Here is a 14,465-nt window from a genome sequence, read left to right on the forward strand (position 1 = left end):
ATACAGCACACTTACTGGCTCCTGAACTAGTATACATGTTAGATTACTGAAAACACATACACTTTTGGACTGCCTCTCAAAAAAGAAAAAAAGGTTACCAGAATGTAAGCACTCGGGGAAGACCACAGGGGGTCAGTCAGAGATGGTAAACAGGCTATGCTCAATGGGAGGGAGAAAGAGCTGGAGAGTCAAACAAATAAAACCAGCAAATGTGAGTTATAAACCACAAGGCCAAAAATAAGCAATGGGCGCATTACATCCCCGGGGAACCTTTCAGAAAGTCCCCAAGAAGACTTTCACAAAAAGACAGCTTTGCTGTCTGGTAGGCTTCAACCTAATCAAAGGAGCAGGATTTGGGAAATAAGTAAAGAACTGCAGTTCCTAATGTTTCACATGTTCTCAATCTCAGTTTTGCCAACAATATGTAACTAAACCCCAGAGGACACCTTTAGTGTTCTAGAACTTCAACATTTGGAACCAGTTCTGATTCCTCTTTAACAGTCCCATCACACCCCACTAATTCAAGGTCCTGGACGTTAAAACGTTAATGGTACCCCCTTACGCACCTGGCATCAAGGAAACGCGATCGCAGTATCATGACAGCTTCACAGGTGCTCTGCTTCAACTGCATCTGGATGGAACTAAACTTGCGGTGGATGATACCCACCATTCTCTCGATCTCCTTTGGAGAGATGGGGCGTGTGCGGCTCTGCTCCCGCAGCAGGTTCATCACATGTGTTGTGAACTCGTTGCACGCCTAAATGCCACAAGAGAAGTGGGTTATTCATGGGAGCCACAGAATGGGAGAAAGTGTGAGAAGAGAGGGAGGTGAGGAAAGGTGCAAGACAGGAAAAGAAAAAACATTGAAACTGCTGCCCTCCCTTATGTTTTCCAAGAAATAAGTTCTTTATTCAGCCTATTAGTGGATTCATGAAACTCCTTGCTCAATTATCCTTATTACTGCCAGCTTCCAGTTTCTGATGCTGCTCTCTTTTTTATAACTATAACAAAAAAGTTAAGTAGGACTGGCATAGCCACCACAACACTGCAACAAGTTCCGCAGATCAATGGAAGAGCACGGAGTGAATGGTGAATTATTTTTGCATATATGCTGTACAGAGACTCAAAACCTTGCCGTGTCTGCCCCCTCACCATCATTACATTTACATAATACTAACTATGATGATGTCTGATACAGGAAGTCCATATGAAGGCTGGAGACGGATTGAAAAGGAAAAAGTTACATACCTGCAACAACATTTTTGCAGCTTAAGGCTATTCTGGCGTGGTGGTGGTGTGTGAAAATTCATGCAATGGTTGAGGAAGGCAGACCCGAGGTTGTGGAGGGATTTGTATGTGTCAGGAGTTTGAAATGTGAACGTTTGTGCATGGGAATGCAGGGTGATGCGTGTTCTTTTTGGGAGGTCTAGAATGAGTCTGGTGGGGAGCTCTGGATGATTAGTAGGTTTTTTGTAAGCGTTTTGGTGAGTCCGGTGTAGAATGCATTGGCATAGTCGAGCTGGCTGGTTATGAGGGCTTGGGTAACAGTGTGTTTGGTTTCAACGAGAGAGCCATTTGAAGATCTTGCGGAGCATGCAGAGGGTGAAGAAGTAGGTGGAGATCACGTTGACCTAGGGTTTTCTGTTGAGTTTGGGGTCTATGATGATTCCTCTGTTTCTGGCGTGGCTGGTGGGGGAAAAGTCCCAGCTTGACTGGCCACCAGGAGTCGTCCCAGGAGAGGTTGTGTTGCCAAACAGTAGTACCTCAGTCATTTCAATGCTCAGTTAGAGGCATCTGTTCCTCATCCATTTTGTGACGCTGTTCATGCAGTAGTGAAAGTTGGAGTTACAAGACCTGTTATGACGCCATGTTCCAGAATGCATCAGAACAACGGCTCCATTTTAGATTGTTTTAATGCTGAAAGGGCGAGTAACATGAGTGATACGCCTTGATGTGCTGATTTGATATGGTTACAAAAGTGCAAATATCTGTGCAGTGCTATCTTCTAGGAAGGCACTCGTGAATCTACAGCACAAAAAGCTATGAACAGATGACTACAGGGTGAGTAGCTTTTTCCAATCATAACATGATGCTGTAGATATACATTCTCTGCACAGGTTGTAAGGCAGTCCCTCTACAAAGAGGTGGCTAAATAGCAGATAATGCTTATGTTTTAAACTATCTTTAAACTTGGCTGGCCAAGTAGGGCTTGCAAACACATCTACACAGTATTGCTTAGTTAAAGTGTGCACTGTAAACAGAGTAGCAGCCCTCCATATCTCGTTGAAAAGTATATTTACTATTAAAAAAGTGCGTCACCTTCCTACATGTAGATTGCATACTTGGGGGCACTGATGATATGAGTTTTGCTTTATGATAACACATTAGGGCACATTTAACTCTCCATCTAGCAGCACCTGGTTTGGGACTAGGCACACTTTGATAAGACTTAGCAAAAGCAACAAGCCGTTTAAATGTTCTAAAGACTTGAATTCCATCAATGTAGTACATGAGCGGCCTTTTTACAACAAGATTATGTAGCACTCTTTCGTCTAAAGATGCAAAAAAGACTGGTAGAACAATAGCTTAGTTGATGTGAAAAGAGAGGACAACTTTGGGTAACAATTTAGGGTTAGTGTGTTACTGGGGTCAGAGGGCAGTAGCCAGTGTCTACTGTCCGAGAGGGTGGCTACACTGTTCTTGTGTGCACTCCTTTTTTTTTGGGGGGGGGGGGGGGGGGGGGGAGGTCACATACCTAACCCAGTTGGGTATCACCCTCCAGGTGGTCCTAGCTCGGTCGTTACTCCTCCCATTTTTCCCTAATTTTTCTGCCGGACTTGCCGCCAAAAGTGGGGCTTTGTCAGCGAGGCAGGCAACTCCACTAGCTCGAGTGCTCTGTGACGCTGTAACCCGAGGCTTGAGCTTTTGAGGCTCACCGCCAAGTGTTGCAGTTACTGCAGCGGGAAGGTGTGAAGCACCTCCACCCAGGACAGGCTTTGTTTCTGACCACAAAAAGCACAAAGGCTCTCATCCCAAGTGGTCAGAAACTTGTCTGAAAGTGGCAGGTTGGCACAGACCGGCTAGTCCTGCACTAGCGGTTTGGCTATCTCTAAGATGCCCTTTGGGTGCATTTCTCAATAAATCCCACAATGGCATCAGTGTGGGTTTATTGTGCTGAGAAGTTTGATACCAAACTTCCCAGTATTCAGTGAAGACATTATGGAGCCGTGGAGTTCGTAATGACAAACTCCCAGACCAAATACTCAATATGGCTACACTGCACTTACAGCATCTAAGAATGGACTTAGACACTGTAGGGGCATATTGCTCATGCAGCTATGCCCTCACCTGTGGTATAATGCACCCTGCCTTAGGGCTGTAAGGTCTGCTAGAGGGTGATTTACCTATGCCACAGGCAGTGGTTTGTGGGGAAAGCACCCTGAGAGGGGTGCTATGTCATCTTTGCCTTTTTTTTTCTACCAGCACAGGGCAGTGTGCATGTGCTTGGTAAGGGGACCCCCAGGGTGGCATAATACATGCTGCAGCCCTTAGGGACCTTCCCTGGCCACAGGGCCCTTTGTATCATGGGTACCTTTTACAAGGGACTTAGCTGTGTGGCATGGGTGCGCCAATTGTGAACACAAAGGTACAAATTTTGGGTAAAGAACACTGGCGCTAGGGCCTGGTTAGCAGGATCCCAGAACACTTTCCATCAAAGTTGGCATCAATTTCAGGAAAAACGTGTGTTTGGGTGGTGGTGGTGGTGGGGGGGGGGGGGGGGGTTCGGGGTTCAAACCGTGCAGTTCCTCCATACCAGCACTAGATCCTACTAATGCCCTTTCACTGTGCCCACTGTTTGACAAATAATCTTGTTAATTTAGCATATGCAGTCAGGCACATGAGGCTATCATTCCCAGAAGCTTCATTATAGTTCTGACTGTAATGAGTGTCTAAAAAGAGACAACAGCTGTTAAAAATAACATCACCCTCTGCAGATCTGAGTATACCTTTCCTGTTTGTGCATTTAATAAGGACCTAGGATGGGTTAGGGATTGAGATTTTTTTTTTTTTTTTTAACTGATGGTGAAACCTAGTTTGTGCGGTAGTGATATTGCTTGTTGAGTATGTGGCATGCATTGTTCTTTTCTGCTGCTCTTAATCAGCCATCGAAAGCTTTTCATCTAAAAGAACACCCAGGTTTTTTAACCATCTGTTTTGGGCCCAGGATAGTCCCCAGATCACTAGGCCTCCAGTCCCCAGACCAGTTTTCTTCGGTCTTGCCAAGTAATAGGATTTCGGTCTTTCCTCCATTCAGCTTTTAACAATTCTGCTTCCTCCAGAGGTTAACTTTCTGCGTGCAATTAGAAAATCTAGATTTTGTTACCTCAAGATCATACCCAAATTAAATTATTTATTCAGTGTCATCTGGGTAAGACATGATCTCAGTTCCAAAGGGTTCTACAATCTTAGCCAAAGGAGCTATATAGACAGACAGACAGACAGATATATGGAAAATGTCACTTACATCTGTTCGTGGCATGTAGTGCTGCAGATTCACATGCTGTGCATATAGCACCATCTAGTGTTGGGCTCGGAGTGTTACAAGTTGTTTTTCTTCGAAGAAGTCTTTTTTTGAGTCACGGGATCGACTGACTCCGCCTCTCGGTGATAGTGAGCATGGACAAAGACTCCTTTGTTAGATTATTTTCCCACAGGAGGGTGAAGTAAGGAGTGAAGAATTGTGTATGTACAAATATATATAGAAAGTAAAGAAGATGTCCATGCAAAGTATATATATATATTTACATAATTAAGTACTAAAATGACTACAGGCTTCTGGGGAGGAAGGAGGGCGCATGTGAATCTTCAGCACTACATGCAACAAACAGATGTACACTGAGTAAGTGACATTTTCTGTTCAATGGCATGCATAGCTGCAGATACACATTCTGTGCATAGACTGAAAAGCAATTCTCCTCCCAACTAAGCGGTGGTTAGCCTGTAGGAGTTGAAGCAGTTTGAAATAGTGTTTTAAGGACTGCCTGACCAACATTTGCTTGTTGTCGAGATAGCACATCCACACAGTAATATTTAGTAAATGTGTGAGCTGAGGACCATGTGGCTGCTTTGCATATGTCTGCATTGGTATATTTCCTGAAAATGCCATTGAGGCACCCTTTTTTCTAGTGGAATGTGCTTTGGGGGTTACTAATAGATGCCTTCTCACTTTAACATAGCAGGTTTGAATAGTTTTTTAAATCCATCTAGCTAATCCTTGTTTTGACATAGGATTACCATTATGAGGTTGTTGGAAAGCAACAAAAAGTTGTTTAGCTTTCCTAAAGTCTTTGGTTCTGTCTACGTAACACATTAAGGCTCTTTTGAGATCAAGAGTGTGGAGAGCTCTTTCAGCAATAGAATCTGGCTGTGGAAAGAAGACTGGCAATTCAAATGACTGATTAATATAAAAGGGTGAAACCACTTTAGGTAAAATGTTTGGATTTGTCCAAAGTACTACTTTATGTTTGTGTACTTGGAAGAAGGGTTCTTCTAAAGTAAAAGCTTGAATTTCACTTACTCTTCTTAAGGAAGTATTTGCTACCAAGAAAGCAACCTTCCATGTGAGAAATTGAATATCATAAGAGTGGATGGGTTCAAATGGTGGACCCATAAGTCTTGTGAGCACAATATTAAGATTCCAGGCAGGAGCTGGTGGTAACTCTAGGTGGAATAACTCGTTTAAGCCCTTCCATAAATGCTTTTATAAGAGGAATTCTTAACAGAGAGGTATGCCGTCTGTTTTGTAGGTAGGCTGATATTACTGTTAAATGAACGTTAATAGACAAATAGGCAAGATTTGCTTTTTGCAAATGAAGCAAATAACACAATATCCTGTACTGATGCTTTAAGTGGATCAATATTATTAGGTTGGCAGTAATAGACAAAACGTTTCCATTTATTTGCGTCGCACTGCCTGATTGTAGGTTTACGTGCTTGTTTTAGAATCTCCATACATTTTAATGGAAGCTGTAGGTATCCACATTCTATGACCTCAGGAGCCAAATCGCCCAGTTGAGCACACTGGGATTAGGATGCCTAATTTGACCTCTGTTCTGAGTTTACAGGTCTGGTCTGTTTGGAAGGTTGTGATGTGGTACTACTGACAGATCCAACAATGTTGTATACCAGTGTTGACGTGCCCACGTGGGAGCTATGAGTATCATAGTGAGGGGAAGTGTGACGCAGCTTTTTGACCAGAAATGGAATTAGCACGAGAGGGGGAAAAGCGTAAGCAAATATCCCTTACCAGATGATCCATACAGCATTGCCCATAGATTGATGGTGTGGGTACCTGGATGCTAAGTTTTGGCATTTTGCGTTTGCTTGTTGCGAAAAGGTCTGTTTGGTGTTACCCACATCTGAAAGTAATATTGAATTACTTGTGGGTGAATCTCCCATTCGTGTATATGTTGCTACATCCTGCTTAGAAGGTCCGCTAACTGGTTGTGTATCCCTGGGATGTATTCCGCTAGCAGTTGAATGTGATTGTGAATTGCCCATTACCATATTGTTTGTGCTACAAGGGACAATTGGGATGAGTGCGTCTCCCCCTGTTTTTTCAGAGGATACTTTGTCGTTGTGTTGTCTGTCCTTATTAAGACTATTGTGTATGATCTGTGGTTGGAATGCTTTGATGGGTAAGAACACTGCCAGTAATTCCAAGTAGTTTATGTGGTAAGTTTGCTGGATTGAGTTCCATTCCCCTTGTATTGTCAAGTTGTTGAGATGGGCTCCCAAACCTGTCATTGAGAAATGGGTTGTGATTATGGTCTGTGGCACGGGGTCCTGAAATGGCCGCCCTTTTGATGAGTGGTTGCGATTCCACCACTGCAGAGATTTGTAAGTTAGGCGGTCTAGCACCACTAGATCCTGTAGTTGACCCTGTGCCGAGACCATTGTCGCGAGAGACTGCAGTGGTCTCATGTTTAGACGTGCATTTAGCACTATCGCTATGCATGATGTCATCATTCCCAATAGTTTCATGACAAACTTTAGTGTGTAAATTTGATTGGCCTGTAATTGGGATATAAGGAAGTGAAACGCTTGTATCCGTTGTGGATTTGGTTAGGCTAATACAGACGGAGTGTTCAGAATTGCTCCTAGATAAGGTTGAATTTGTGCTGGCTGAAGGTGATATTTCTGGTAATTAATTGTGAACCCTAATTTGTGTAGGGTAACTATTGTGTATTGAGTGGGTTGTTGGAATTGTGGAGCTGGATTTTATTAACCAGTCGTCTAGATAAGGAAAGACCTATATGTGCTGCCTTCTGAGATATGCTGCGACTACAGCTAGACATTTTGTGAACACAGTTGGTGCTGTTGTTACCCCAAAGGGTAATACCTTGAATTGATAGTGCTTGCCTGCTATTACGAACCTTAGATACTTGCGGTGAGCTGGGTGAATAGGAATGTGGAAGTAAGCGTCCTTTAGATCTAAACGCTGTCATGTAGTCTTGTTTTTGTAGCAAGGGAATGACATCCTGTAGAATGACCATCTGAAAATGCTCCGACAGGATATATAGATTTAGAAGCCAGAGATCAGGAATGAGTCTGAGAGTACCATCCTTTTTTGGTATAAGGAAGTATAGGGAATATACACCTGTTCCTTGCTGTGTGATGGGAACTATTTCTATTGCCTCCTTGAGTAGTAGAGATTGTAAGTCTTGTTTTAGCAGAATAGTGTGTTCTAGAAAGAGTCTGTGAGAATTAGGTGGAGTAGAGATGAGCTCCAGGCAATAACCATTGCGGATAATCGAGAGTACCCATTGATCTGTAGTAATTTGTTGCTAGTGAGAATGGAATTGTTGCAGTCTTCCTCCCACAGGAGATGTATGGTGCTGTGGAATGCCTGGAAAGTCAATGTTTTTGTGGATGTAGAAGTACCCTTTGAGGCTGGGAATTTACCTCTGGACCCGAAATGTTGTCCTCTCTAAGAGCCCCTGAATGACCCCCTTGTGTAATACTGCTGGCCTTTCTTTGAATAGGGGGTGGAAGCCTCTGTAGTTTGGGTTTTAAATCCTCCCCTAAATTGTTATTTTCGAAAGGAACCCAGAAATGGTGTGGTATAAAGAGCTTCCATGGCTTTTGCTGTGTCTGAATTTAAAGTTTTTCTATAGTTGTGTCCACCCACCTCTGGTCCAAAAAGCAGTTTGTTAAATGGCATATTAAGGACCGCCTGCTGTATCTCAGGGTTTGAAACCAGAGGACCTCAACCACGTGTGTCGTCTAATGGTAAAGCTGGTATTAATTCCTCTAGCTGCAGTGTCAGCTGCATCTAGAGCAGAACTAATTATTATTTGTGATGGCCTGCCCTTCCTCTACAATTTGCTGCACCCTTTTTTGGTGTGCTTTGGGGAGATATTGCAATAATTCTTGCATCTCATCCCAGTGTGCCTTGTCGTATCTTACTAACAGGGTCTGGGAATTGGCAATACGCCATTGATTGGCTGCTTGTGTTGCTACCCTTTTTGCCGCAGGATCAGATTTACGGCTTTCCTGGTCAGGGGGGTATCCCCAGAAGATTGACTATAGGTGCGCTTCCTGGCTGCACTGACCACAACAGAATCTGGCGGCAATTGCTGGGCAATGTAAATTGGGTCTGTTGGTGCAGACTTATATTTTTTGTCAATTCTTGGTGTTAGAACCCTAGCTTTAACTGGCTCTTTGAAAATGTCGTCTGCATGTTTAAGTATACCAGCAAGCATTGGTAAACACTGTATTGCTTAGGAGTTGATGATAGAGTATTGAAAAGGAAGTCCTCTTCTAAAGGTTCTGCATGCATTTGCACTCCATGGTATACAGTTGCTCTGGAGATAACCTGGTTGTGTATGCTGTACTAGCCTCAGGCGGAGATGGTCTGTTGGGATACAAATCCGGATAGTTAGATGGGATTGGACCTGAATCGTACATATCCCATGAATCTAAGGTGTAGCTACAATCACCCCTTTCTTCTTCTTATGAGGAAGTGTGACAGTGTGAGGGTGAAGGTGCTGGTGAAGTCTGATGTTGTGGTGAAAAGGAAAGTTGCGGTGAATGTGGTGGAGAAAGCTCAACAGGTTTTGGGTTTTCATTTTGCCAGTGGTGGGGCAGTATCCAGACTTTCCTGGAATGCTAACTTCCTTTTAGTATGTGGAGGCGGAGAAGTAATAATTTTTCCAGTCTATTTCTGGATATGAATTCTTTTTTGTTTGCTGTCCATTACCTCCAGAATGGGTTGAATGTCCGATTCCTCCATTTGATGTTCTGAAGCATGTTTTGTGCTTTTAGAGGAATGTTCGGTAAATTTCTTGGGCACATACTTCATTCGAATCGAAAGCCCTGTTTCTTCTGTGTAAGATATTTATTCCGGCTCCGAAGTTGGACCGAGATGTTTTGGGTCCAAAGCTGTTAGTCGAGGTTTCGGATCCAAAACAGAGTGCACTTGTTTCGGATCTGATGGTGTGGGACGTCGACTCGGTTTGGAGGTGTAGGCTTGCATTTTGTTACTCGACCCCGACACCGAAACAGGCGTGGTAGCCTGTTGAGGGAGTGCCCTGGCCTTCTTTAGCACCGAACCCAGGGGTCAGTGGACGATTATTTTTTTCCGGATGGAACCATGGCTTTAAGCAGTGATGCACCCAAGGCCTGGCCTGATTTTTTTGTTATTGATGTTGGGGCAGGTGTACTCATGTACTGCACCACCGATATTGCCTGGCTGTCCTCCTCTGAATCCTGCTTGGACTCAGAGCGAAACTGCTGTTTGTACCTGCTCTTCGCCAAGCACGTCGGTGGTGGGCTCTGCGAGTTTTGATGCCATCTCTAATCTTCTTGCCATTCGATCACGTAACATTTTCTTCGATCAAAAAGACCGACACCCCTCACAGCTTTCCTCTTGATGTTTTGGAGAAAGGCAGAGATTACATACCAAGTGCTGATCGGTGTATGGAAACTTGGCGTGGCACCAAGGACCGAATCGGAATGGAGTCCGATCCATGAGCCTATGACGCAGTAGGAGCGACCAGGCCCTAGGAGGGTACGGGCGTCCGAAAGGGCGTTTACTTGATCCCGATGGTACTATCGGATCGAGTGCAGAAGGAAACCGTGTTCGAAACAATACTGATAGTACGAGAAAAAGGTTGAAAGATTTGAGAATTTCCAAACCAAAAATCACGGAGCAGGAGGGAACACGACTGAACCCGTTGGCAGAAAGAAAACAATCTAACAAAGGAGTCGATGCCCATGCGCACTATTCACCAAGAGGAGGAGTCACTCGATCCTTTGACTCGGAAAAAACTTATTCGAAGAAAAACAACTTGTAACACTCCGACCCAAACACTAGATGGCGATATATGCACAGCATGTGTATCTGCAGCTACACATGCCATAGAATATATATATATATATACACACACACACACATATACACACATATACATACATATACATATACACACACACACACAAACAAGGAACAGTGCAGACCCTCAGGAACCCCATTGGTGTAAGTAACTGTTCTTGATTTAAAAGGAGGAATGGAAACCAACTGGGTTCTTCTACCTAAAGTCCCTCAGCCAGGCCAGTGCCTGTCCGATTTCCTACAGACTCGGAATCAGAACAGCATGAGATACCGTATTGACAGCCGCCAAAAGATCCAGCATAAATAGCAGACGGTCTGCCCTCAGCCAAGTTAAATCTAATCAAATTTGGCGTGGCCACAAGAGTTTCTTCAGTGCTATGGACTGCTTTATACCCATACTGAGGATTACACACATTGTAGGCCCGAGCGGCGAGACTCTCAATGGACCTGCAGACAGACTTATGGAAGAAGCAGCTGCCCGGGCAGCGCAGTTGCTGTAGAGCTATAACTGTCAGAGGCCGGCTCCCAGTGAAGGAATTCCCTTCCAGCTGGGGAAGGGGGAGGGTGCTGAAGAGATCCTCATTGGTTTGCTGCGCCTCCACCAAGAAGGTAGCCCCGAGGTAAGGCGTGCTCCACCAGAGAGAAATGCAGCTGGTGGACTCAGCTCGTGCAGCTCCTGCTGCGCGAGTCAGGACGTCACAGGCCGAAGAGAGGCGCTGCACTTCACCGCACCTGATGCTTGGGGACTCTTGCCAGGGTAGCGCTGGTCACTGGAGCTCTGTGGAAAGGCCAGTATCGCGCTGGTGTTCAAAAGAGGGCACAGCGCTCAACACATGCTAATAAGAACAGCAAAGCATTTCCCACAAGCTGGTCATCAAGGAAGGAAGAACAATCGCTCCTCATGCACCGATCAGGAGGATATGCAGCATGAAGCGCCCATCATGCACTAGTTTAAAAAGGTTAGGCTGGTCAGCCTCAGAGCCCCATGGCAATCCCACTAATGTAAGGGCTCTGAGGGAGTGGGAACCAGCCAGCAAGCCCCTGGAGGCACTCAGGAAGACCCAAAGCAGGCAGCAGTAGTCAGGCAGATCAGCACAATGAACTAATATTTCCAATGGCGATCTCTCCTGGTGGCACCACAGTGCTTTGATAGAACAAAATCTGGTAGTAGCTGGCATAAGGGCAACAAACAGAAAAGCAACCCAATGAGCCCTTTAGGCCACCCAGCCAGTAGCAGGCCGCAGGGTACCAGCAGAAGAGCCGTCCAGATGAGTCCTTTATGCAGCTCAGCAGTCTTAACAGTGGTTCAGCCCCATTGCAAAAGTGCTCGAAAAACATAAGGTCAGAGCCCCAGTACTTATACCCCAAAATGTCTTTGTTCACTGCAAAGGAAACCTTTCATGTGTAACACCATCCCTTTCAACCCAGCCCTGGCTCCAGACATCAGTAGGGGGTAAATCAGCCCTTTGTGTGTGGGAAGGGAACAGCCTACTGACACGCAAAGCGTGAATGATCTCTCCCTCTCCCAGCCCAGGAAGACTATTGGTATGCAGATGGACAGAGATGCCTTTGTCACACCCAGCCCCTCCTGTGTTGTGGCTGTCTGAAAAGTATGCACAAAGTGTAGCTAGCACTCAGCCCTAGAGATGAACTGGAGTAAGGCAGAAAAACACTAGAGTTATAAGCATAGACAAATGCCCATTTTCTAAAACTGGCATTTCTAAAATAGGGATGTAAAATCCAACTACGCCAGTAAACAGGATTTCTCACTATCATTCCATACATACCAAACATGCCCATGCCACTCCTTTCATATAAAAAATTACCACTTATAAGTATATAAGGGAATTCCCAATGCTAACCTGAGAGGAGCAGCTCTCACAGTAATGAACAAGCCTTTGCAACGCAATGGGTCTCGCATTTGTGCGAGTTCGAGCTATTGGCACTGTAAATTATTATGATGTTTTTACCTGTGTGTTGTGTTTTGTAGTGCAGTGGATGTATGTGGTGTGTAGTGCCATTCTGTGTGTTTTAATGGAATATTAGTGAGGCAAGATTGTGCGTGAGAGCGAGCTAGATGAGAAAGAGAGCGGAAGAAGTGGAAGGGGCACATGGGGTGGTGGGAGAGGGGGACAGGAGAGGTGGACCAGTGCACAGCGTGAGGAGGCACAGGTAGGTAGCATGTGTTAATAGGCAATTCAGAGAGGAGATAGGTGATGTAAGGGAGGGATGAGAGTGTGAATGAAAGGGGGTGGTGAGATAAAGGGTTTACATGCGAGATAAATGGAAGCTGAGCTAGCAAAGATCATAAAGAGATGCACGGAAGAATGTAGAACTACAGGGAGATCAAATTAAATGACCGGAAGACAGAAGGACTGAGGAAAAGAGGAGGATAGAAAAAAAAAAAGCCTGGAAAGGTATAGTGAAGAGACTGAAGGGATAGAAAGTAGGGGCACATAGAATAAATAAAGGAGAGATTGGAGAGTAGCAAGTGAAGAGGGGCAATAGAAAGAGAGAAGAGAATGCAAGAGGGAAAAAACAAACACAGGGGAGAAGAGAGAAGTGGACGAAGTAGGAAGGATGAGAAACGCACAAGGAAGGATGTAGAGCTGTCCAGAGACTGATAAGAGATAAACATGAAGGTTCAGATTCATGGGACAGTGAAAGTTGGAAAGTAGGTGCACTGGAAGTAGTTAGAGGATGCAGAGATACATGGTTGGATGTCTCAAAGTAGGAGAAAGTGAAAAGAAGATCAGTCAGTGCTTGATCCCTGCTCCACTGACAGGACCGGAAATAATGCCATGCTGAAGTGTACGAATTACGAGGCTGTAAAGAAGAGTGCCACAAAAGCTAATGGTGAATGACAGGTGGGCTCCAAGCCCTTCTCTAACTACAACAGCGCCTTGCAAACGATACGAATGCTATCGCAGGCTCGACCTAAAAAGTATGCCCTTCCAGTTAATGAAAGCTTACGACTTGAAGGAAATTTGTGAGCCAAACCGCTTGACAAGTAATGCATCTTGATATTTAACCACTTTTTAGCTACTCTGTTACACCTTTATGCATATTGGACGGCATACTACGATAACTGACAAGTGGTCCATGTCATACGCTGCAGCTTCAATGAGTTAGGGCTCATTAGCACCCAACATTTAGCCCATCGTGAATTTTGACCATCTATACAAATATTAAAAGCAATACTACAATTCCCAGAATGCAAAATATTGTTAAAAAGCCAGCAGTGTCTGATCGCGTTGCCCATCACCCATCTTGCCACAGTTATACAGTTATTGCTGAGGTTTGATGGTCTCTGTATACATGGAGCATTGAATATTTAAGGACACTTTTTTCTCCTTTTTTTTTTTTTTTAACAGACCATTTCGGTATATACTGTTTATAGTGATGTAAGAATTGTTGGTGTGTACACTCACATTGGGGGGAGAGGGGTGAGCGCGCTCATTTATTTGTGTGCGTCATACTTAAAAAAACACTAAAGAGGTAGAAGCAGGAGGGGAAGGGGGAGAAAAGAGTACCTCAATCACGTCGGGAGCATCGGACAGGCACTAAATTAAATCAATCAGTGCTTAATCCCTGCTCCACGGACAGGTCCGGAAATGATGCCAGCTTGAAGTGGACAAGTTACCAGGATGTAAAGAAGAGTGCCACAAAAGCAAACAAATGGCGAGTGACAGGCAGGCTCCAAACCCTTTTCTAACTACAATAGCATCTCACAAGCAATACATATGCGCTAGCGCATGCTTGCAGGCTCAAACCTAAAAACGAAATAGGCTGTTTGTCACTACTGGGACAGGTAAAACATTCAAGTACATGTCCTACCTTTTACGCACACAGTACCATGCCGATAGGGCTATCTAAGGCCTACCTTAGAGGTGACTCAGGTGTAGAAAAAGGGGAGTTTAGGCCTTGGTAAGTAGTTTGAAATGCCAAATCAATGTGGCAGTAAACTGCGCACACCGGCACTGCAGTGGCAGGCCTGAGACAGGTTTGAAAGGCTACTTCTGTGGCGGGCGCAATCTGTGCTGCAGGCCCACTAGTAGCATTTGATTTA

The 14,465-nt window shown here is 44.6% G+C and overlaps 1 protein-coding gene across 2 annotated transcripts in view; it reads right to left on the bottom strand.

Annotated features, from left to right (window-relative positions):
• The window catches only part of PBX2 (PBX homeobox 2), a 172,126-nt gene that overhangs the window by 86,958 nt on the left and 70,703 nt on the right, over positions 1-14,465 (bottom strand). For both annotated transcript variants that reach the window (XM_069237258.1, XM_069237259.1), the window contains exon 4: positions 567-757. In XM_069237258.1, coding sequence (XP_069093359.1) covers positions 567-757 — 191 coding nt within the window. The remainder of the gene's footprint in view (positions 1-566; positions 758-14,465) is intronic.

Source organism: Pleurodeles waltl, chromosome 6 (assembly GCF_031143425.1).
Source record: "Pleurodeles waltl isolate 20211129_DDA chromosome 6, aPleWal1.hap1.20221129, whole genome shotgun sequence".
Taxonomy (NCBI): Eukaryota; Metazoa; Chordata; class Amphibia; order Caudata; family Salamandridae; genus Pleurodeles; species Pleurodeles waltl.